Raw genomic sequence first — 26720 nt, forward strand, 5'->3', positions numbered from 1 at the left:
CAAAAGGCCACAAAGACAAGCCAATCAGCCATGCTGTTTTTGGAGCCACGTTTCAGTTCTTAAGCTTATCTGTTTCTAGATACCACGAACCAAAATTACCGTCTTCTAGATTTCCACATCCTATTTACAATAAAGACACATGACTTAGGAAAAGAAGACTGAATTTCAGTCTCTAATAACCAAAAAACCCAGAACATGAGGCAGCCAGCAGGAACCTATTCCAAGCCAGGCCACAAGGAACCTGAAACAGAAGAAAATTCTATCATGATATAAATTTATATACTGGAGGCAGAGGTGAAGCACAGTATTTAAGAACAGACTATGATGTCAGTCTGATGGTGTTAGAATCCTGGGTCTGGCTAGAAAATCTCGGTCAAGCTTCTTAATCTCTTGTGCTTCATTCGGCTTATTTGCAACATGGATGTAATGCTGCACTGAACTCAGAGGAAGGTTGTAGAGATGAAACGTCAAGTGCTTACAACAGTGCCTGCAGGACGTCAGCAAAATGGTAGAATAGGAGGCGCCCAGCTCATCCCCCAACACAATCACCTGGCAGCCAGCCACGGACAAAGTCTGCTTGTGGGAACTTTGGGATCCAAGTAGAAAGTTGCAAAACCCCAATGAAGCCTAAGACCATGAAATATCACCTGGTAAAGGCAGGCCAGTGCCCTAGTGGTATGCTCATGGGCAGTGTTCCCAGCTACAGACTGGAAGTAGCCCTGTCCCTATGGATGTGGCTTCAACCCAGCTTCACAATGCTCCTGAAACAACCACATTTGCCAAAGGACCCCGGGGAGCCACAATCCATCCGTGACCCCTTTATCATCCTGCTGACCTCAGACCTCAGTGCACCAGAGGTGGCCCTGAGACCTAACCCCAACTCCACTATAAGGAGGTAAAGAGTCACTCCTGCTGGCCCAGGGACCTGGAAACACACATGTTTTCCCCTGGCAGCCGGTCTGTTGACCTGACTCCTAGCTGTGGATTCCTTCAGACTCAGTTCCAGGACTGATCTATGGGAGTCTGAGGGCAATGATGTACACTCAGGGAACTGGAGGACACATGCCTGTATGAGTCCCCACTGGGGGGTCTACCAACCTCAGTCCCAACTGTAGATCCTGTAGAGCCTTGTGATCCTGTTCCCACCCTGCTCTACCCTGGTCCAGAAGGCAGTGCTACCCATCCAGGGACCTGGTGGAAGCATGCTCAGGGATACAGCTGGAGCCACAGCCATCCATATCCTCCCTGGTAAGAGGCTCATCAACTGTAGGCCTGAAAATGGCCATGTGACCAGACTCAAGACCTGCTCAACCACAGTCCCAGAGCAGTCCTGTCCACCCAAGGTACAGGCAGGATCCACAGCAACCCATGCCCATGGTAACAGGCCTGCCAATGTTGGACCCAACGGTGACCCGGCAACAGTCAGGTAACCAGGCTTAGCCCTGCTCGACTGCAATCCTACAGATAGTGCCATCAGCCTGGGGACACAGCAGCGGAAGGCCTGAACCTGTTAACACCAGCCTGTAAAGACAGGAAGAAGTGGTTAACTGCTTCAAGTACACAGACACCAGTGCAGGGTGACATGGGTCACGAAGAATCAGGCAACTATGACATCACAACAGGAAACTAATAAAGCCCCGAGAAATGGAAATATATACAGTTTCTGACAACAAATTCAAAATTATTACCTTAAGAAAGCTCAGGGAGGTACAAGGAAATGCAAACAGACAATTCAACAAAATCGGGGGGAAGTGCATGAACAAACAGACATTTCAACAAAAAGGAAAATAAAAATATCAAACAGAAATTCTCTAGCAGAAGAATACATTGAATGAAACATGCAAACAATTATAAGAGAATAATATGAGCACTTCTATGCCACCAAATTGGGCAATCTGAAACAACAGGAGAAATTCCTACAAACAATATCAACTACCAAAACTGAAACAGGAAGAAATAAAAAATTCGAACAGACCTATAATCATTGAAGAAATAAATCAGTAATCAAAAATATTCCAACAAACAAGAGTCCAGGGCCGAATGGCTTCCCAGGGGGAATTCTGGCAGACATTTAAAGAAGAGGTGATACCAAATCTTCTGAAACTGTTCCAAAAAATAGAAAAGGAAGGGAATCTTCCGAACTCATTCTATGAGGCCAACATTACCTTGATCCCCAAACCAAAGACCCCACTAAAAAGGAGAATTACAGGCCAGTATCGCTGGTAAACTTTGATGCAAAAATTCTCAACAAGATACTAGCAAATCAAATCTAACAGTACATGAGAAGAATCATTCACCACTATCAAGAGGGATTTACTACTGGACCGCAGGGCTGCTTTGGTACCTGCAAGTCAATCAAGGTGCTACACACATTAATAAAAGAAAGGATAAGAACAATATGGCCATCTCAATAGATACAGAAAAAGCATTTGACAAAATACAAGCATCTTTTCTTGATACAAAAACCTTCAGGCAAGTGGGGATAGAAGGAACGTACCTCAATATCATAAGGACCAGATACAAAAGGCCAGCAACTAGTATCATCCTCAATGGGGGAAAAGCTCTCAGTTTTTTAGGAACACTACCGGGATGTCCACTCTCACCACTGTTGTTCAACACAGTACTGGAAGTCTTAGCCTCAACAATCAGACAACAAGAAGAAATAAAATGCATCCAAATTGGCAAGGAAGAAATCAAACCTTTACTCTTCACAGAGATAAGATACTCTATGTGGAAATCCCAAATGACTCTGCCAAAAAATTGCTAGACTTGATACATAAATTCAACAAAGTCACAGCATATAAAATCAAAGAATAGAAATCAGAGGGCACCTGGGTGGCTCAGTCAGTTAAGCGACTGACGCTTGATTTCAGCTCGGGTCATATCTCATGGTCGTGAGAAGGAGCCCCATGTCAGGCCCCATGCTGAGCATGGGGTCTGCTTGAGATTCTCTCTCTCTCTCTGTTCCTCTGCCCCTCTTTCCTGCTTGCACTCTCTCTCTCTCTCTCTCTCTCTCAAATAACACTTAAAAAGTAGAGAAATAAGTTGCATTTCATACACCAATAATGCAAGAAGAGCAGGAAGAGAAGCAGGAAGAGAAATCAAGGAATCAATCCCATTTTCAATTGCACCAAAACCATGAGATACCTAGGAATAAACCTAACCAAAGAGGTAAAAGATTATACTCTAACAACTATAGAACGCTTGTGAAAGAAATTGAAGAAGACTAAAAATAAAAAATGCAAAAACATCCCATGCTCATGGATTGGAAGAACATACATCACTAAAATGTCTACATCACACAAAGCAAACTGCACATTAAATGCAATCCCTGTTAAAAGAACACCAGCATTTATCACAGAGCTAGAACAAACAATTCTAAAGTTTGTATGGGACCAGAAAAGACCCCGAATAGCCAAAGTCATGTTGAAAAAGAAAAGCACAGTGGGAGTCATCACAATTCTGGACATCAAGCTGTATCACAAAGCTTAAGACAGAATGGAACTGGCACAAAAACAGACACATAGATCAGTGGAACAGAATAAAGGACCCAGAAATGGGCCCATAAATGTATGGTCAACCAATCATCCACAAAGCAGGAAAGAATATCCCCTGGAAATAAGATCGTCTCTTCAACAATTGCTGCTGGGAAAACTGGACTGTTACATGCAGAAGGAAGAAACTGGACCACTTTCTTACAACATACACAAAAACAAACTCAAAATAGATAAAAGACTTAATTGTAAGATGGGAAACCATCAAAATTCTACATGAGAAAACAGGCAGCAACCTATCTTACCTCAGCTAGAGCAACATCTTACTAAACATGTTGCTGAAGGTATGGGACACAAAAACAAAAATGAATTACTGGGACTTCATCAAGACAAAAATCTTCTGCACACTGAGGGAAATAATCAGCAAAACTAAAAGGCAACCAACGGAATGGGAGATGATATTTACAAATGACATATTGGATAAAAAGCTAGTATCCAAAATCTATAAAGAACTTATCAAATTGAACATGCAACCACAACAACAAAAAAATAATCCAGTTAAGGGGCAACCAGGTGACTCAGTCTGTTGAGTGCCCGACTTCAGCTCAGGTCATGATCTTACTGCCTGTGATTTCGAGCCCTTCATCGGGCTCTGTGCTGACAGCTCAGAGCCTGGAGGCTGCTTCAGATTCTGTGTCTCCGTCTCTCTCGGCTCCTCCCCCACTCACAGTCTGTCTCTCTGTCTCTCTCTCAAAAAATAAATAAATAAATAAATAAACATTAAAAAATTAAAAAAAAATTAATCCACTTAAGAAATGGACAGAAGACATGAAGAGACACTTCTCAACAGAAGACTTACAAATGGCTAACAAATACATAAAAAATGCTCAAACTCACTCGTCATTAGAGAAATACTAATCAAAACCACAATGAGATACCACCTCATCCCTGTCAGAATGGTGAAAATGAACAACTCAGGAAACAACAGATATTGGCAAGGCTGCAAAGAAAGGGGAACCGTCTTACACTATAGATGGTAATGCAAACTGGTTCAGCTACTCTGGAAAACAGTGGGCGTTTCCTCAAACAGTTAAAGATAGAACTACCCTACAACCCAGCAATTACACTACTGGGTATTTACCCAAAGGATACAAAAATAATGATTTGAAGGGGTGCATGTACCCCAAAGTTTATAGCACCACTGTCAATAATAGCCAAATTATGGAAAGAGCCCAAATATCCATGGACTGATGAGTGGATAAAGAAGATGTACGGGACGCCTGGGTGGCTCAGTCAGTTGAGAGTCCGACTTCGGCTCAGGTCATGATCTCACAGCTCGTGAATCCAAGCCCCGCGTCGGGCTCTGTGCTGACAGCTCAGAGCCTGGAGTCTGCTTCTGCTTCTGTGTCTCCCTCTCTGTCTGCCCCTAACCCACTCACAATGTATCTTTGTCTCTCTCATAAATAGAGAAACATTAAGAAAAAAGAAGAAGAAGATGTGGTGTATATATACAATGGAATGTTGCTCAGCCATGAAAAAGAATGAAATCTTGCCATTTGCAATGATATGGATGGAACTAGAGTGTATTATGCTAAGGGTAGTAAGTCAGAGGAAGACAAATACCATATGATTTCACTCATATGTGAAGTTCAAGAAACAAAACAGAAGAACATAGGGAAAGGGAAGAAAAATAAAATAAGGTAAAAACAGGGAGGGAGGCAAAACATAAGAGATTCTTAACTACAGAGAGCAAACTGAGTACTTCTGGAGAGGAGGTGGATGGGGAGATAGGCTAAATTGGTGATGGGCATTAAGGAGGACACTTGTGGGGATGAGCACTGGGTGCTATATATAAGTAACAAATTATTAAATTCTACTCCTGAAACCAATATTACAGTATAGGTTAACTAACTAGACTTTAAATAAAATCTTGGAACAAATGAATGAATAAATAAAATTTTAAACAGAGAGGAAAATAACATAATTAATGAATGAAAAGAAAAATTCATTAGAGACCTCCAACACTACTCAATCAAGAAGAAAGGATCTGTGAACTCAAAGACCAGTCATTTGAAATATTTCAGTCAGAAGAAAAAAGAGTGAATTAAAGTGAAGAAAGCCTACAGGATTTATAGAACTCTATCAAGTGAATCAATATATGCATTATGGGACCTTGAGAAGAAGAAAAGTAAAAAAGAAAGGGATAGAGAGTTTGTTTAAGAAATAATGGTTGAAAATTTCCCAGATCTTGGGAGGGATATAGCTATCCAGGCTCCTTAAGCTCAAAGTTTCCCCAACAGGATCAACCCAAAGATTACATCAAGACACATTGTAATTAAATTATCAAAAGCCAAAGCCAAAAAGACAATTTTTAAGTCAGCAAGAGAAAAAAGACTCGTCACATACAAAAGAACCTCCATAAGACTATAAGCAGGTTTCTCAGCAGAAACTGTGTAAGGCCGACAAGAGTGGGATAATATATTCAAAGTGCTGAAAGAAAAGAAATGCTAATCAAGAATATATTAACCAGCAAAGCCGTCCTCCAGAAATGAAGGTGAAATAAAGACTTTCTGAAACAAACAGAAGCTAAAGGAGATTACCACCACTGACGTGTTTTGCAAGAAATACTAAAGGGAGCTTCTCAAGTTGTAATGAGTGAATACTAATTAGTAACAGAAAAACATGCTGGGCTTGAAAACAGTATAAAGGACAGCAGAGAATCTCTTGCTACAGAGATCAAGGGACTAAGGAACAGCCAGGAGGAGCTAAAACAGGCTATCAACGAGTTGCAAAATAAAATGGAGACAACTACGGCTCGGATTGAAGAGGCAGAGGAGAGAATAGGTGAACTAGAAGATAAAATTATGGAAAAAGAAGAAGCTGAGAAAAAGAGAGATAAAAAAATCCAGGAGTATGAGGGGAAAATTAGAGAACTAAGTGATGCACTAAAGAGAAATAATATACGCATAATTGGTATTCCAGAGGAGGAAGAGAGAGGGAAAGATGCTGAAGGTGCACTTGAAGAAATAATAGCTGAGAACTTCCCTGATCTGGGGAAGGAAAAAGGCATTGAAATCCAAGAGGCAGAGAGAACTCCCTTCAGACGTAACTTGAATCGATCTTCTGCACGACATATCATAGTGAAACTGGCAAAATACAAGGATAAAGAGAAAATTCTGAAAGCAGCTAGAGATAAACGTGCTCTAACATATAAAGGGAGACCTATAAGACTCGTGACCGATCTCTCTACTGAAACTTGGCAGGCCAGAAAGGAATGGCAGGAGATCTTCAATGTGTTGAACAGAAAAAAATATGCAGCCAAGAATCCTTTATCCAGCAAGTCTGTCATTTAGAATAGAAGGAGAGATAAAGGTCTTCCCAAACAAACAAAAACTGAAGGAATTCGTCACTACTAAACCAGCCCTACAAGAGATCCTAAGGGGGATCCTGTGAGACAAAGTACCAGAGATATCGCTACAAGCATGAAACCGACAGACATCAAAATGACTCTAAACCCATATCTTTCAATAATAACACTGAATGTAAATGGACTAAATGTGCCAACCAAAAGACATAGGGTATCAGAATGGATAAAAAAACAAGACCCATCTATTTCCTGTCTACAAGAGACTCATTTTAGACCTGAGGACACCTTCAGATTGAAAGTGAGGGGATGGAGAACTATCTATCATGCCACTGGAAGTCAAAAGAAAGCTGGAGTAGCCATACTTATATCAGACAAACTAGACTTTAAATTAAAGGCTGTAACAAGAGATGAAGAAGGGCATTATATAATAATCACAGGGTCTATCCATCAGGAAGAGCTAACAATTATAAATGTCTATGTGCCGAATACAGGAGCCCCCAAATATATAAAACAAGTACTCACAAACATAAGCAACCTTATTGATAAGAATGTGGTAATTGCTGGGGACTTTAACACTCCACTTACAGAAATGGATAGATCATCTAGACACACAGTCAATAAAGAAACAAGGGCCCTGAATGATACATTGGATCAGATGGACTTGACAGATCTATTTAGAACTCTGCATCCCAAAGCAACAGAATATACTTTCTTCTCGAGTGCACATGGAACATTCTCCAAGATAGATCACACACTGGGTCACAAAACAGCCCTTCATAAGTATAGAAGAATTGAAATCACACCATGCATACTTTCAGACTATAATGCTATGAAGCTTGAAATCAACGACAGGAAAAAGTCTGGAAAACCTCCAAAAGCACGGAGGTTAAAGAACACCCTACTAAAGAATGAATGGGTCAACCAGGCAATTAGAGAAGAAATTAAAAAATATATGGAAACAAACGAAAATGAAAATACAACAATCCAAATGCTTTGGGATGCAGCGAAGGCAGTCCTGAGAGGAAAATACATTGCAATCCAGGCCTATCTCAAGAAACAAGAAAAATCCCAAATACAAAATCTAACAGCACACCTAAAGGAAATAGAAGCAGAACAGCAAAGGCAGCCTAAACCCAGCAGAAGAAGAGAAATAATAAAGATCAGAGCAGATATAAACAATAGAGAATCTAAAAAAACTGTAGAGCAGATTAACAAAACCAAGAGTTGGTTTTTTGAAAAAATAAACAAAATTGACAAACCTCTAGCCAGGCTTCTCAAAAAGAAAAGGGAGATGACCCAAATAGATAAAATCATGAATGAAAATGGAATTATGACAACCAATCCCTCAGAGATACAAACAATTATCAGGGAATACTATGAAAAATTATATGCCAACACACTGGACAACCTGGAAGAAATGGACAAATTCCTAAACACCCACATGCTTCCAAAACTCAATCAGGAGGAAATAGAAAGCTTGAACAGACCCATAACCAGCGAAGAAATTCAATCAGTCATCAAAAATCTCCCAACAAATAAGAGTCCAGGACCAGATGGCTTCCCAGGGAAGTTCTACCAGACGTTTAAAGCAGAGATAATACCTATCCTTCTCAAGCTATTCCAAGAAATAGAAAGGGAAGGAAAACTTCCAGACTCATTCTATGAAGCCAGTATTACTTTGATTCCTAAACCAGACAGAGACCCAGTAAAAAAAGAGAACTACAGGCCAATATCCCTGATAAATAGGGATGCAAAAATTCTCAATAAGATACTAGCAAATCGAATTCAACAGCATATAAAAAGAATTATTCACCATGATCAAGTGGGATTCATTCCTGGGATGCAGGGCTGGTTCAACATTCGCAAATCAATCAATGTGATACATCACATTAATAAAAGAAAAGATAAGAACCATATGATCCTGTCAATTGATGCAGAAAAGGCCTTTGACAAAATTCGGCATCTTTCTTAATAAAAACCGTCGAGAAAGTCGGGATACAAGGAACATACTTAAAGATCATAAAAGCCATTTATGAAAAGCCCACAGCTAACATCTTCCTCAATGGGGAAAAACTGAGAGCTTTTTCCCTGAGATCAGGAACACGACAGGGATGTCCACTCTCACCGCTGTTGTTTAACATAGGGTTGGAAGTTCTAGCATCAGCAATCAGAGAACAAAAGGAAATCAAAGGCATCAAAATTGGCAAAGATGAAGTGAAGCTTTCGCTTTTTGCAGATGACATGATATTATACATGGAAAATCCGATAGATTCCACCAAAAGTCTGCTAGAACTGATACATGAATTCAGCAAAGTTGCAGGATACAAAATCAATGTACAGAAATCAGTTGCATTCTTATACACTAACAATGAAGCAACAGAAAGACAAATAAAGAAACTGATCCCATTCACAATTGCACCAAGAAGCATAAAATACCTAGGAATAAATCTAACCAAAGATGTAAAAGATCTGTATGCTGAAAACTATAGAAAGCTTATGAAGGAAATTGAAGAAGATATAAAGAAATGGAAAAACATTCCATGCTCATGGATTGGAAGAATAAATATTGTCAAAATGTCAATACGACCCAAAGCTATCTACACATTCAATGCAATCCCAATCAAAATTGCACCAGCATTCTTCTCGAAACTAGAACAAGCAATCCTAAAATTTGTCTGGAACCAGAGAAGACCCCGAATAGCCAAAGTAATCTTGAAGAAGAAGACCAAAGCAGGAGGCATCACAATCCCAGACTTTAGCCTCTACTACAAAGCTGTAATCATCAAGACAGCATGGTATTGGGACAAAAACAGACACATAGACCAATGGAATAAAATAGAAACCCCAGAACTAGACCCACAAACGTATGGACAACTAATCTTTGACAAAGCAGGAAAGAATATCCTGGAAAAAAGACAGTCTCTTTAACAAATGGTGCTGGGAGAACTGGACAGCAACATGCAGAAGTTTGAAACTAGACCACTTTCTCACACCAATCACAAAAATAAACTCAAAATGGATGAAGGACCTGAATGTGAGACAGGAAACCATCAAAACCCTAGAGGAAAAAGCAGGAAACGACCTCTCTGACCTCAGCCGTAGCAATTTCTTACTTGACACATCTCAAAGGCAAGGGAATTAAAAGCAAAAATGAACTACTGGGACCTTATGAAGATAAAAAGCTTCTGCACAGCAAAGGAAACAACCAACAAAACTGAAAGGCAACCAACAGAATGGGAAAAGATATTTGCAAATGACATATCGGAAAAGGGCTAGTATCCAAAATCTATAAAGAGCTCACCAAATTCCACACCTGAAAAACAAATAACCCAGTGAAGAAATGGGCAGAAAACATGAATAGACACTTCTCTAAAGAAGACATCAGGATGACCAACAGGCACATGAAAAGATGCTCAATGTCGCTCCTCATCAGGGAAATACAAATCAAAACCACACTCAGATATCACCTCACACCAGACAGAGTGGCCAAAATGAACAAATCAGGAGACTATAGATGCTGGAGAGGATGTGGAGAAACGGGAACCCTCTTGCACTGTTGGTGGGAATGCAAACTGCTGCAGCCACTCTGGAAAACAGTGTGGAGGTTCCTCAAAAAATTAAAAATAGACCTACCCTATGACCCAGCAATAGCACTGCTAGGAATTTACCCAAGGGATACAGGAGTACTGATGCATAGTGGCACTTGTACCCCAATGTTTACAGCAGCACTCTCAACAATAGCCAAATTATGGAAAGAGCCTAAATGTCCATCAACTGATGAATGGATAAAGAAATTGTGGTTTATATACACAATGGAATACTACGTGGCAATGAGAAAGAATGAAATACGGCCCTTTGTAGCAACATGGATGGAACTGGAGAGTGTTATGCTAAGTGAAATAAGCCATACAAAGAAAGACAGATACCATATGGTTTCACTCTTCTGTGGATCCTGAGAAACTTAACAGAAACCCATGGGGGAGGGGAAGGAAAAAAAAAAAAGAGGTTAGAGTGGAAGCGAGCCAAAGCATAAGAGACTGTTAAAAACTGAGAACAAACTGAGGGTTGATAGGGGGTGGGAGGGAGGGGAGGGTGGGTGATGGGTATTGAGGAGGGCACCTTTTGGGATGAGCACTGGGTGTTGTATGGAAACCAATTTGACAATAAACTTCATATATTGAAAAATAAAATAAAATAAAATACCAAAAAAAAAGTGGTTTGGAAATGTAAAAAAAAAAAAAAAAAAAAAAATCAAAAAATCACAAAGGAAGACCACAAGAAAGGAAGAAAGGAATGAAGGAACTATGAAAAAATTTAGAAAACAATGAACAAGATGGCAAGAGAAAGTTCTTATCTATCAATAACAACTTTAAATGTGAATGGACTAAATTCTCCAAATAAAAAAAAGCACAGAGTGGCTGAATATATTAAAAAAAAAAAAAGAAAAGACCCAACTATATGCTTCATACAAGAGACTCACTTCAGCTTTGAAGGCACACATAGGTTCAAAGTAAAGGGATGGAAAAAGATATTCCATGCAAATGGTAACCAAAAGAGAGCAGGGCTGGCTATGCTTATATATATATATATATATATATATATATATATATATATATATACATACATACATATGCTTATATCAAACAAATTATACTTTCTTTCTACACTATACTATACTTTCTATACTATACTTTCTCAAAAGAGAAAGAAGGTCATCAAATAATGATAAAAGGGTCAATTCAATGTATAACAGTTATAAATATACTAGCACTCAACATCAAAACATGTAAATGTATAAAGAAAACATTGACAGATCTGAAGGAGAAAAATATATGGCATACAATAATACTAGGCGACTCCACTCCATAATATATAGATCACACAGAGGGTATCCATAAAGAAACAGCAGAAGTGAACAACACTATAGACCAAATGGACCTAACAGGCATAGATAGAAGTTCCCACAAGCAGCAGAATAGACATTCTCTCAAGTGCACATGGAACATTTTGCAAGATAGATTCATGTTAGTTCACGACACAAGCCTCAAGAAATTCAAGCAAATAAAAATAATTCCAAGGTTAGACTTAAATGGAAGACCTGAAACTGCAAAATTCCTAGAAGAAAACATAAGGGGAAAGCTCCTTTTTACTGGTCTTGGCAAAGACTTTTTTTAATATGACACCAAGAGAAGAGCACAGGCAACAAAAGCAAAAGTAAACAAGGGGGACTATGTCTAACTAAAAAACAAAAACAAAACTTCTGTGCAGAAAAGGAAACAATAACCTGAAAAGGCAACCTATGGGATGGCAGAAAATAGTTGCAAACCATATTATCTGATAAGAGGTTAATAGGTAAAATATACAAGGAAATCATACAATTCAATAGCAAAGAAGCAAGTAACCCAATTGAAACATAGGCAAAGTACCTGAATAGATATTTTTCCAAAGAAGACATACTAATGGCCAACAGGTAAATGAAAAAAGGCTCAACATCACTAATCTTCAGGGAAAGGCAAATCAAAACCACAATGAGATGTCATCTTAAACCTGTTAGGATGGCTAGTATCAAAAAACACAATAGATAACAACTGTTGGCAAGTATATGAAGTAAAGGGAGCTGCGGGGTGCCTGCATGGCTCAGTCGGTTAGGCATCTGACTTCGGCTCAGGTCATGATCTCACAGTCCTGTGGGTTCGAGCCCCATGTTGGGCTCTGTGCTGACAGCTCGGAGCCTGGAGCTTGTTTCGGATTCTGTGTCTCTCTCTCTCTGACCCTTCCCAGCTCATGCTCTGTCTCTCTGTCTCTCTCTCTGTCTCTCTCTCTCTCTCAAAAAAAAAAAAAAAACTTAAAAAAAAAAGAGAACGGCTGTACACTCTTGGTGGGAATATAAATTGGTACACCCATTAGGGAAAATGCTAGGGAGCTTCCTCAAAACCTTAAAAAAGAGAACTGCTATGTGATCCAGTGATCTCGCTTCTGGGTATATATCCAAAAGAAATAAAATCACTGTTTTGGAAAGATGTCTGAACCCTCATGTTCATTGCAGCATTACTCACAATAGCTAAGGAAACAACCAAAGTGTCAATGCATGAATGTATATTTACAAAGTTATATGGAAAAAATATAACACTATCCCTGCTTTAAAAAGAAAGGGATTCAGCCATTTTCACAACATGAATGAACCTGGAGGACATTATACTAATTGAAATAAGCCAGACACGTGAAAAAATATGACAGTATTCCATTTATATATGGAATCTTAAAAAATCAAACTCATGAAAGCAGAGAACAGAAGAGTAGTCATCAAGATTGGGAGAAGAGGAACATGAGGAAATATTATTCAAAGGGTACAAATATTCAGGGCAGAATGAATAAGGTCTGGACGGCCACAGTACAGCATGGTGACTACAGTTAATGAAACTGTATCGTAGACATGAAATTTGCTGAGAGAGTTGATCTGAAGAGTTCTCACCACACATACACAAAGGATAATTATGTGAGGTGACGGATACATTAATTAGCTTGACGGTAGTAATGTTGTCATAATGCATACATATATCGAAATATCACATCATACACCTTAAACACATAAAACTTATTTGGCAAGTGTACCTTAGTAAAGCTGGAAACAAAAGGGAATAAAGAAAAGAGAGATAAAGAAAAGAGAATAAAGATAAAACTTACAAGTATCAGTTTTAAGAACCAGTTTTTGACACATACTAAGCAAACTAGTAACTGCTAGTTATCACATCATCACCAGCATCTTATCTATTTGTCTATTTATTTTTATTTTCAAGTTTTTATTTAAATTCCAGTTGGTTAACATATAGTGTAATCTTAGTTGCAAGACTACACTTTAGTGATTCATCACTTACATATAACACCTAATGCTCATCAAAACAAGTGCCCTCCTTAATGCCCATCACCCATCTAACCCATGCTCCCATTCAACTCCCCTCCAGCAGCCCTCACTTTGTTCTCTATAAGTAAGGAGGCTGTTCCATGGTTTGCCCCCTTTTTTCCATGTGTTCATCTGTTTTGTTTCTTAAATTCCACATGAGTGAAATCATATGGGATTTGTCTTTCTCTGACTTATTTTGCTTAGCATAATACATTCTAATTCCATCCACTTCATTGCAAATGGCAAGATTTCACTTTTCTTGATGGCTGAGTAATATTCCATTGTATCTGTCTGTGTGTATGTGTATGTGTTTGTGTGTGTGTACATAGATATACATCCGTATCTTCTTTACCCATTCATGAGTCGATGGACTTGTGGGCTCTTTCCGTAATTTAGCTATTATTCATAATGCTGCTATTAACATTGGGGTGCATATATCCCTTCAAATCAGTATTTTGTGTCCTTTGGATAAATACCTAGTAGTGCAATTGGTACATCATAGGGTAATTCTATTTTTAACTTTTCGAGGAACCGCCATACTGGTTTTCAGAGTGGCTGTACCAGTTTGCATTCCCACCAACAGGGTAAGTGGGTTTCCCTTTCTCTGCATCCTCACCAATATCTGTTGTTACCTATGCTGTTAATTTGAGCCATTCTGACAGGTATGTGGTGATACCTAAATGTAGTTTGTTTTGTTTTGTTTTGTTTTTAAATAGGCTCCACACCCACCATGAAACCCAACATGGGGCTAAAACTCACCACCCTGAGATCAAGAGCTGAGCTAAGATCAAGAGTCAGATTGTTTTGTCTGTGCTATCAGCTAGGGCCTGCTTTGGATCCTATGCCCCCCCTCTCTGCCCCTCCCCCACTTATTCCCTCTCTTTCTATCTCTCTCAAAAAATGAATAAACTTCGAAGAGTTAAAAGAAAGAAACATTCATTCTAAATCTCAACCATGGATGCTCTGCGATGCACAGGTATACAGCTTCCAAGTGGTCCTTCCCACAACAGCTCTCTTAGACCTTTGCCATTGCTTCAAGTTCAGACCCTTTCCAACTCACCCCCATGGCTTACTTTAATAAAAACCAAAACAATACAAAGGGAAAAAAAAAGGTATCTTGCCACAGTTGCCCCAACCTACTTCCACTAAACCTAAAATATATCTGCACCTTCCCTCCTACCCACCTCCTCATTTCCCAACTCAAACCACATTCTCTCCCCTGAGGCTAACATCTATATCCAACTCCTGTTTCCATTCCCCCCCTCCATCTGCTAAGCTTTTCTGCACCAAGGTCCTCTAGGTTAAGGTCTAAGAGGTTCACACACCACAAAGAGGCCATTAAAATACCTGAGCTAGGAGGTCCTCAATGTGGTTTGCCCAGGTCTGGCACTTAACTCATACCTGAGGGAACAGTCAGCATCCTCTTCCCAGACATCAGTCACCTGAGCATCTACAAGTATGGTGGGAGTTCAAATGGCAAAGGAAGAGAGGAGGGAAACAAGCAGAGATCATGTGGTACTTTCAGGGACCTGCAGCATCCAGGTTAGTCGCTGACTAAAGACTGCCAAGTCTTCATCCCCTCAGAGCCACAGTGCATCTGTCAAGAAATAAACACCCCAGAGGGCCTGCCTAGAGACAAGTTCACAATCTGTTGATCCAGCCTACACAAAGAGTTAAGGTTCAAGTGGGGGACTTTCCCATGGCCTCCCACAACACTAAGGCACTTCTCCTTTTACAAGTGAATCAACTGAGTCAATGAGAGCTTCAGTAATTTCCTCAAAGACTCCCAGCCAAGGCACACAAAGTGGAGATTCTATAACACATGGTCATGTCATCATCTGCTAACATCCATATGTTCATGTCCCCTCAAAATCCATAGATTGGAATCCTAATGCCTGATGTGATGGTATTAGCGGGTGGGGCCTCTGGAAGTTGATTAGATCATGAGGTCCTCATGAATGGGATTAGTGCTCTTGTAAAAGAGACGCCACAGAGACCCCTTGCTCCTTCTACCAAGGGAGGACACAGCCAGAAGGTGTTTGGCTATGAATCAGGAAGATGGCCCTCATAGGACTCAGCCATGCTGAGGCCTTGGTCTTAGACTTCCCGGCCCTCAGAGCCATAAGAAAGAAATTTCTGTGTTCAATTTTGTTAGAGCAGGCCGAATGGTCTGAGACACCACCCAAACAGATGTTGACAAGTTTAACAAGATGAGATAAAGAATGTTAATGTGAGTTGAATTACAATAAATATATAGACCTCAATTTCAGTCTTAAAAAATATAAATTATAGTATACATCTCCACAACTGTTGTGAGGACTTGTGGGTTATCAGGAGCCCTTGTCAAAAAGATTTCAATGTCACTGAAAACTCAATGTGAATCTCTTGGCTTATCTTATCTGCATATGACAAGGTCCACAGGAGGGTTCTGATAGAGCCAGTCAGATCACGCCTATAGAACAGAGTGTCCTGAATGTTCAAATAAGACATAATGGGAAGACATAGGAGGCAAGCCAAAGGCTTCATGGCAAAACATACTTACCACTGAACTCATTCTTGCTTAGCAGTGCACCAACAACCCAACCCAGCCCACTTAACTAAAGCAGCTCTGGAATCAATCTTTGATGACAGGATCATAGGAAAGTACAACACAGATACCACACAAATGGACAGCAAAATGATCTCGCAGGTCTCACAAAGATGCAGTACCTAATGAAGCCTATGAAAGGGACAAAGAATCTGGCAGTTTAGCCACAATAATGACCCAACAGATGCTCAAAGGAGAATGGTAGGAATAAAACACAACAAGAGAAGCTAGAAGTGGACGTTGTGGGTGGAGGGTTGGTTACTAGAGCAAATAATTTTGGAAAAGAAAAAAAAGAAAAAAATTTACTATGATCATTCCTCTGACTTTCAATGTCAAGTGAAGACTTGAATATTATTCATCACATATTTTTGTCACAAAAACTAATCTCTTCCCCCACCCCTAAAATTCTAAAATTCTAAAAAATTCTAAAATTCTAAAAATGAATACTTAGATAAAATTCACTTATTTAAATTTTTTTTTTTATTTTAGAGAGAAAGAGATTGCACAAGCAAGGGAGAGGGGAAGAGGGAAAGACAGAGAGAATCTTAAGCAGGCTCTATGTGGAGCCTGAGGCAGGGCTCGATCTCAGGACCCTGGGATGCTGACCTGAGCCAAAATCAAGAGTCAGATGCTCAACTGACTGAGTCATCCAAGCACCCCTAACTTATTTTTAAAATTTGGACTTTGTTTTTCCCCCACTATTAACTACAAAATTCTGGTCCTTAAGTGGATTTACTTTGGGGGCACCTGGCTGTATCAGTCAGTTAAGTATCGGACTTCGGTTCAGGTCATGATCTCACGGTCCGTTGAGTTCGCGCCCTGCATCAGGCTCTGTGCTGACAGCTCGGAGCCTGCAGCCTTCTTTGGATTCCTGTCTCTCTCTTCTCTCTGCTCCTCCCCTGCTCATGCTCCATCTCTGTCTCTCTCTCAAAAATAAACATTATTTTTTTTTTAAAAAAAACACTGGATTCACTTTGAGTGGACTTTTTCTAGGACCAACTATTTTCACAGTTTGACAGACTTTTCAAAGGGCAGCTGTGAGGACCATGAGAGGACTCAAAAGCACATCCTGGGAGAAATGACAGAAGGAAATGAACCTTGAGAAGAACACACTGGGGACTATAATAGCTGTGTTCAAATGCTGAGGGGCTGACATTGTGATTCTATTTCTTCTGAAAAGCCCAAGAATGCAGAACTAGAGCCAGGTTAAAAATAATGTAGACATTTCTCCTCAATATAACAGAAAACTTTAACAATTAAGTTGCCCAAAAAGTGGGTGCATTGTTTCCATTACTGCCGGTGTCCAAACAGGTTACAGCTAAGGAAGTAAAGGTTAGTACAGCACTCCATGCTTCAGAGTCCACAGCTAATCAATGACCTTCCGCTCTCCTACCTTACACCTATTCAGTTCCTTCACCCAAGGTCATTACTCAAGGATCTATTAACTCATTCAAATATTTACTGAGTCCTACTCTATGGCAGGTACTATTCTAGGAGCTAGAGATATTTCAGTCAACAAAATGGAGAAAACCTTTGCCCCTCTAAAGTTAATTGCATCAGATTTTGAAAGTAACAGATACACAGGAAGGAGGGAATTGGTCTGAGCAAGGGGTCTGGGAGGAGAATGGGTTGGAATTTTACATAGGGTGATCAAGATAGGCTTCCTGAAGGGTGGCATTTGAGAGGCCTCATCAACAGATGATTAATGTGAATTCTAGAAACATTACTTGTCATCCCATGGCTAGATAATCAAGTGACCACTAGCCCAATCAATAGACTTCTAGAGTCACTTCCCCCCAGCTGGCCTTATAGCTGTGCACAAGCCAAAAGAAAGCAAGGGCCAGTTAGAGCCCCAAGTCTGGTCCCAAGGCCCCTGGCCCTCCTCACATACCTGGAGACAGGTTTTCCCTGCTTCAGAACAAGGCCTTACCACTGGGTTCAACTGCCATCCACCAGCTCCCAGCCACCTATGGAGCTTCCAGTGATAACAAACTCCCTACAGTCCTCTTTTTCATTGAAATCCCATGTTGCCCAGATTGCCACTCTACAGAGTGGCCAGGTGCCACTCTACAGAGTGGGAGGGCTGAAAAGGTTTATTTCAGAGAATTGGCATCCAAGGGCTGCCACAATTGTTGGCATCCCAGGGCACAAGAAGTATTTGGCAAAAAAACAAAAACACACTTAAACATGACTTGGTTCTAATTTCTAGACTCCCAGACATCAAAATACACAGAACTTTAGGAAACTACTTAGTAATCCTCTTATTTTCCTTAGTTTCAAAAAACAACATTCACTTTCCAACACTCTCTGGAAGTTTCAAGCCTAAGAAGGGTTGTCCTTTTGTGGGAACAACTTTCAAACACATGGGAGCCTCACTTAAAGGTTTCCAGTTTGGGATCCAGGGCAGAATCAGAAAGATACTGATGCCACTCCCTTCAGGAAAGTAACCCAGTAGTTGGGGTGCCTGGATAGCTCTGTTGGTTAAGCCAGCCTCTGACTTCAGCTCAGGTCATGACCTCATGGTTTGTGGGTTCAAGCCCCCTGTCAGGCTCTGTGCTAACAGCTCAGAGCCTGGGGCCTGCTTCAGATGCTGTGTGTCTATCTCTCCATCTCTGGCCCTCCCCCACTGGCTTTCTCTCTCTTCCTGTCTCTCACTCTCTCTCCCAAAAATGAACATTAAAAAAACAGCTAACAGGGCAGAGCTTGCTTGGGATTCTCTATCTCCCTCTCTCCTGCACTAACCCTGCTCACAGGCACACACATGCTCTCTCTCTCTCTCTCAAAACAAATAAAAAAGCCTAAAATAATAATAATAATAATATAACCCAGTAGAGTTCATTACTCATCCAGTGAATGAATGGATGTGACAGAATGGATGTGACAGAATGCCTAGCACGTACCCTGGGGAAAGTTATATTAATTTTTCTTTTTAATTTTCTTAAATGTTTATTAATTTTTGAGAGAGAGAGAGAGAGAGAGAGAGAGAGAGAGAGAGAGAGAGAGAGAGAGAAAGCCAGTGGAGAAGGGGCAGAGAGGGAGAGAGACACACACAGAATCTGAAAGCAGACTCCAGGTTCTGAGCTGTTGTCGCAGAGCCCAGTGCAGGGCTGGAAATCAGGAACCACGAGATCATGACCTGAGCCCAAGTCGGAAGCTGAACCCACTGAGCCACCCAGGCGCCCCAGGAAGTTTCCATTCAGGAGTCCACTCCATCCATCCACGCCCATTTCCGCAAGGCCAGAGCCCTTACAACACATACTATAAGAAGGATGCTATACAACTGTCCACAACCTGCCCTCTGTCTTCCAAAGAGGCTGCCCTGATGATATCTAGCAAAGAGGGCGCTCTGATCAAAAGCCCCACGGATAAAGGTCATGCCTGCATACCCTTAGGGCCTGATGACTCCCAGGTTCCACTTGCAGCACACTTTGTCCCATTGGAAACGTCGTGGCTTTGGGTTCCAAGGTGCCCTGCAGCTGAAGGCAGGCCACCGGGAACGACCTCACCACAGCTACCTACCCTACCTACCAGGAGACAGCTTCGCACCCTTCACCCTTCCTGCAGGCACTGTGCTCAGGGTCTCGGACGAGCCAGGGCGCAGGACACAAGCAGAGAACGTTAGCATTTGAGGACGCAGAAACGGCTTTGGGGTTCCCCTACTGGGGGACCACGTTCACGGCCTGGGCACCTGAGACGTTGGTGACTGGTGCACGGGGCGACGGGGAATGCGGACCGCATGAAATGAGGGCCCTCGGCCGCTTCTTGTGCAATTCAGAGGGGGAGCTCTGAGTTCACCCCAAAGCAAAGGTCACTTCAGTCACCAGCTCCCAAGAAGCCTCCCTGCGGAAGGGATGGTGCCATCAACAGCCTGTTCCTCCTTCCAGCCCTGCCTGGGTTTCAGGGGGAGCACAGCACCGGGGTGCGGGGGAGGGGGGTGGTCCTAGGAAGGTCCCGCTGACCCATGCCCCGCTCTGTGCCGCCACACTCACTAAGAGCCCCACATGTCACTCTCCAAAGTCTCTCAGGCTGGATGTGAAATCATAGGGTTCCCCACAGAAAGCATGACTCAGTCCCTAGAGCCTATTTTGCTGGATTCCCCACTTCAGGGGACACGCACGTCTCCAAGCCCACCTCTGCTCTCAGGACATGCACGCTACGTGCAAATGCTTTCCCTGCCTCTCGACAGGCAGCAGTGGGAGAGCCAGCGGCGCAGCACGCTCACGTGGAGCCCGACTGCCTGGCTTCATGCCTCGAGTCCTCCCGCTTCACAGCAGTGACCCCAGGCACACATTCTTTCACATCTTCCATTGGAAATACTAATGGGGACGAGAGTCCTTGCCGAGGTACTCTGTGTCAACAGCCAAGATCTCTAAAGTGCTCAGAACAGTGCCTGGAACAGGCTAAGTGCTCTACCAAGGTGGGATAAGACCAACGAAAACAAAAACGCATAGGCAGTCCTCTTGTGGCCAGCACCTAAGGGAACTGCTGGGGATGGTGAGGCAGGGGAGGGATCCCGTCCTTCCCCAGACAGTGTCCGGCTCCCCCTCCCTATTCAGGACTTCCCGCTGGCAAAAAGAAAACCTCCCTGCCTGGTTCTGGGTGGTGCCGGCTAGGAACAGAGTGCCAGAACAGAGTGCTGCAGGGAGGGCCACAATGGAAGAACCACCTTATCCCAGGGGGTGCAGGATCCACTGCTCCACAAGTACCATGAAACCAGTGCAAGCAGAACAAAGAAACAAAGGCCACGAACCAGGCCAGGGTGCAGTGGACTGTGAGAGGCCGCCAAAGATCTCCCTGGATACTTTGATGTGCTTCAGGTCAAGAGACTCTGCCTCCTCACATATATGGCAACCGGGACAGCACGTTTATGGAGGCGGTTCAAGACTTGAAAAGCATCAAAGGTACTCTGACAACAACCAATTTTAGATGAAATTCAGGGCAACTAATTTAAGAAGAAAATGTCTCAGATATCTAGCTCATGTATCAAATTCCATGCGATGGGTTGTGCAAAATATAATAATAATGGTAATAATGAAAATAATGATATTAAAGATAATAATAATCTCCTTAATTCCTGACACAGACAACTCACCCCCCGGGGACAAAATAGATGCTTAGGAGCCTCAGCTGCTGAAAGTGGCCTACACCACACCATCTTACTGAAAACATAAAGTACCAGTCAGATTGATATGTAAGTTTGGGAAAGCCTCAGTTCTTAGACTTTTGCTTTCGGTAAGGTCACGGTGCTGCCTTCAGGATGTTTTCAGCCTTTGAGACAGGATTGGAAAACTCTGTTGAAATGAGAAATTCCAATGCAAGAAAACAGTGTCTTTGGAAAGAACTGGGTCCCTAACGCGGTCAGGACTCCATACAGGACATGGCACCGCAGACACTTACACAGACGCACAAACACAAACCCCAACAACCTGACAGAGGTGGAACCCATGCAATGAAAGAGCGTTTGCTCAAGACCTCATTTCCAAAGGAGGCTGAGAGAGGAGCACTGCCTGCTCAAGTACACATGCACTGGCTTCTAGGGACCCGGTGGGCTCTGAGTCACTTCTCCCTCTTGCTGCCTGGTGAGTCCCATGGTCCTAAGGTCTGAAACTCTTGAAACACGGAACGAATACAAGACAGGAGGTGCTCTACGGAAACATGAAGCACCACGCCCCACGGATATGAAGAACAAAACCCACATGTCTGCCTGGAACAAGGAGCTTTTCCATCCACCTTCCTCGAGAGAGTGCGAAGAAGACGTTCCCACCCAACATTTCCCAAAAAGATGACTTTGAACTCCATCCACAACACCCAGTTCTCTTCAGCACACATCTCCAAGTAGGAAAGAGTCTGGACCACCCTCTAAAACACAGAAGTGCCACTTATTCCTGGCCCATTTGCTCAGAGTTCATTGATTGAATGCAAATGGCCTTCAGAAATGAAGAGCTCAACAGGGAGTTGCACTTCCCCTAATCCAGACTCCTACCCCAGAGTCCCATTGACTCCCATGATAGAGGACCCCCTTTAGCCAAAAGCGGGGTGGAATCTCCCCCTCCCCGTCAGAGGGTGCAACTCCACCACCAGGGGCGGGGCGGGGCTGGGCGGGGCAGGGCAGCGGGTGTGGAGGGGGTAGGCAGGAGGCCTGTGTTCACCTGCTGCTTCCACTCTCAACCCCTTCAACACAGTCCCTGGCTGGCCTCCAGCAACTCAGGCCCACCACCCTGACTCTCCCTGGAATGTTTCTCTGGAATCTCAGGTCCCTGTGCTTCATTTTCACAGGCAGGAATGTTTCCTCCTGCTCTTGGCTGCGACGTCCCTGGCCCTGCCTTGACGTTTTCCCACAACCGCAGGTCTGCGTGTTCGCACCTCCACCCTCCAACCCACTGCACACAGCCGGCCTGACTCTGCGCCTGCGCAGCTCCTGGACCACCGCCCCCCCATCACCACTGGAGCCTAACCCCCCACTGGATCTGGGGCCCTCCTCCTGGAGGGAAAGGGCAGGGTGGGATGGCTACAATGCATAAAGGTCACTCCTGAGTCCTCCAGACCACCAGAGAAAGGAGAGCAACAAGAACCCCTGAGCACGAGGGAGGGGAGGTGGGGAAGGGCAGGCGGGGTCGGGTGGGAATGGAAGGGGAAGACAGAGAGGGGCAGGCGGAAACCCTGATGGGACCTTGTTACCAGGATCCCTACATACTCAGCCCTGGGACTTATGAAGGTACTGGAGGGAGGCTGTGGTTCTCAGCCCCTGGACCTTTAGGGTTCTCACAGATGGTCTTCTGGGGCATCTGGGCATCGCACCGCGCTCAGCCCCTGGCAGTGGTTGCGCTCCACGAGCCTATCCAAGAGGTGCCCCCGTGTAGCGCGGCCCCCACCTCAGCCCCTACCTCCAGGAGCAGCCCGAGCAGCAGGGCCGCCACCCTCCGGGGCTGGCGGCTCATGGCTCCGAGTCCTCTCTGGGTGTGTCCCGCTACCGGGTCGCAGGCGCCAGTCAGCAGCACGCCCCCCGTGAGACGGTCAAGAGGGCAGGGAGGGCGTTAGTTCCCAGCAGGCCCAGGGTGGGGGGAGGTGGGGTCTCCGTGCGGCTTGAGGTCGCAGAGCCAGTACGCGGAGCACTTACAGCTCAGCCCTCGCTGCGCTCCGCCCCCGGCCTGGAAGCAAGCGCGCCCGCGTGCTCGCGCGCGCGCACGCGCGAGCACGCTCCTGGCACGCCCTCTTTGGCACGCACTCGTAGGCACCGGGATCCAAGCACAGGCAGGGGACACAGCTTAAGCCTGGAGACTGTATCAGGTTCTGTGTCTCCCTCTCTCTCTGCCCCTCTCCCCCATTCGCGTTCTGTCTCTCTCAAAAATAAATAAACATTAAGAAAAATTAAAAACAAAAAAGGTGAAACTTTGCGATGCTTTCCTCCTAGCCTGGTATCTCTCCTGTGTGTCCTCTACCTGGTTCTAGATGATGGCTGGTTGCTTCCAGGAATTGGTAATAGGGTAAGGGCTGGCTGGCCAGGCTGTTTCCCCGAGGAAAGACCATGAGAGCGCACAAATTTCTGAAAAAGTAACAAGGTGAAGACAACTCTAGTACAACAACTCTCACGGAGGATGTGACTGCCAGTTGCAAGAAATTCTCTGATCTGTTGTTTGGGACAGGACTAGACATGCCCCAGGCCTACTCAGCTGCCCCTGATGAGGGAAGATCCCAGAACCTGGGCTTTTGGGTTGTCACAGGAAGCAAATACACGAGCGACTGGGCTCGACCTGGAGTCCCCCGTGCAAAGCTCATCTCTCCTCACATGGAGTCTGCCTGAATGATGGACATGGATTTCATTTATTCCACCAATATGTGTCTACACCTTCTTTCAGTTGAGTATTCTTGTGGTCCTTGGGGACAATAGCAGTGAACAAAACAGACATAGTAGCTTACCCTCTAGCTTGAAGTGTAGACTTCAATCCAGTGAGGGAGGAGTGATGGATAATTAGAATAAAGAAACAAACGTATGTCAAGTTGTAACTGGCCAGGAAGAAAAATAAATTGCATGAAACATCTAGTAGGTATGGCAGGTGTCACTGGGAATAGGAGAGGCAGGCCAGGCCTCTATGGCAAATTGTCAGCAGCAGAGACCTAAAGGGAAGCAGGACAACGGAACAGCACTATTAGGTAAAGGCCCTAAGTTACAAGCAGCCAGGGCCCTGGGAACTTTCAAATAGGATCAGTGCAGTGAGGCCCTGTGCTCCTCTCTACATGTAGTAGAACTCGAATTCAAAGACAAAATAGGACCCGCAATCTGTGGCAATTATTTGCTCAGGAAACCAACCTGTTATCTACAATGGCCAGGCTACTATCTCGAAGTCAGACTGGCAGAAGCTTGTATACATTGTGTCCCCACTTTCAATTTAGAATCAACTGGAGAAAGCCACTTATACTCCCCTAATCCATCCCATAGTATGGCCCACCTCTAGTTACCTCACCTACAAGTTTCTCCATGACAACAGCCTCCACCTAAGTCGGGGCATCCTAGAAGCCTTCCCTTTTTTTCTGCCTTGAAGCTTTCCTATTCCTCTGCCTGACTTGGAGTCTCTGCCAAATACGAGAGATCACGGCAGACTCCCTTGCTGTCCCAAGCACCGAGCCCATAGCCTTTGCCTGTTCTCATGTGCTCAGTCTTTGTTGATTTCCCTTGCAGACTGGAGGAGTCATGCCTTATAGAAATAAGAGTGGACTTACTCCTGGCCTTGCCACACGTTCCCTATTTCCAGCTGTCTAATTTCCACTTTTAAGCAAACAGACGGCAACACGAGAATCTAAGGTCTATGCTGGGGTGACCACCTAAAGGTCCTTACTTGTCGACTTTGTAAGGAGGCTAGTCTGTTACTGAGGTGAGGGTTTTGGAGTAAAAGAAAGGGGAGGGGCTGACTCAGAAAATCACTCAGAACCCCAGAGTGGGTGTGGAGATTATTATGATCTAAAGACATAGGAGATTCAACAGAAGAATCTTCTCAGAGCTTCTCTGATGTGACTCAAAGCAGCAACTGCTGGGAAAGGCCATAAATTTTCTGAGTGCGTCCACTCATGGGAAGAAGATTGAGAATAAATCTGTCATAACTACCCTCTCTGGGAACGTTTCATGGCCATGAAAAATTATGAAAAGACCACTCACACCCGCAGAAACAAAACTCTTCCTACCTCAACCAAAACACCAGAAACAACAAGTGTTTGTGAGGATACAGAGAAAAAGGAACCCTCGTGCACTGTCGATGGGAATGCAAATGGGTGGAGCCACTGTGGAAAAGAATATGGAGGTCCTTCAAGAAATTGAAATAGAATTACCCTACAATGCAGGAATCACACCACTGGGTATTTACCCCAAAAATACAAAAGCACTAATTCAAAAAGATACATGCACCCCTATGTTTATTGCAGCGTTATTTATAAGAGCTAAGATACGGAAGCAGTCCAAGTATCCACAGACAGGTGAATGGATGAAGAAGAAGTGGTATATGTAAAATGGAATATTACTTAGCCATAAAAAGAATGAAATACTGCCATTTGCAACAACATGGATAGAGATAGAGAGTACAATGCTGAGCAAAATAAGTCAGTCAGAAAAAGACAAATACCGTATCATCTCACTTCTGTGGAATTTAAGGAAAAAACAAATAAACAAAGGGAAAAAAGAGAAAGAAACAAACCAACCAAGAACAGACCCTTAACAATAGAGAATGAACTGATGTTTACCAGAGGGGAAGTGTGTGTGGGAGGGGGTATGGTTGGAATAGGTGATGGAGATTACAGAATACACTTATCATGATGAAAAGAAAAAACTTTCTTATCTCCCATGTGTTCTCCTAAAATTCCACTGCCCTGTTATTTTTTTAAATGTTTGTTTATTTTTGAGAGTGAGAGAGACAGAGCGTAAAGTGGGGAGGGCAGAGAGAGATGGAGACACAGAATCCAAAGCAGGCTCCAGGGTCAGGCTTATGAACGGTGAGATCATGACCTGAGCTGAAGTTGGATGGTTAACTGACTGAGCCACCCAGGTGCCCCATCCATTGTCTTTTTATTAACAAACCTATTTGTTCTACCCACAGAAGCTCTTTCCCCCACTCCCTTTCTCCTACTAAGATATGTAAGCCTCTAATGGTAATCATGTAGTAAGCTAGCTACTCTTTTTTGTAAGTTCTTCTCTACATAGGAATAAATCTTTTTTCTCCTTTTAACTTACCATTTCAGTTTAATTTGCAAGTCCTCAATGAATTAGCCTAAGACAGTAGAGAAACAGCTTCCCCACCCACCCCCCCACAACATGGCTGATGCAAGAGAATTAGTGAATGAAAAATTGACAAGATTGGGTGAGAAATGGGAAAGTTCGGAGTTAAG

The 26720-nt window shown here is 43.2% G+C and overlaps 1 protein-coding gene across 1 annotated transcript in view; it reads right to left on the reverse strand.

The window, feature by feature from the left end:
* The window catches only part of VOPP1 (VOPP1 WW domain binding protein), a 110213-nt gene extending 86698 nt beyond the window's left edge, over positions 1–23515 (reverse strand). The window contains exon 1 of the mRNA XM_019451044.2: positions 23234–23515. Within this exon, the coding sequence (XP_019306589.1) occupies positions 23234–23287 (54 nt within the window). The 5' untranslated portion in view covers positions 23288–23515. The remainder of the gene's footprint in view (positions 1–23233) is intronic.
* Between the last annotated feature and the right edge of the window lie 3205 nt (positions 23516–26720).

Source organism: Panthera pardus, unplaced genomic scaffold, assembly GCF_024362965.1.
Source record: "Panthera pardus isolate Hobbes unplaced genomic scaffold, ASM2436296v1 HiC_scaffold_8, whole genome shotgun sequence".
NCBI classification, from domain to species: Eukaryota; Metazoa; Chordata; class Mammalia; order Carnivora; family Felidae; genus Panthera; species Panthera pardus.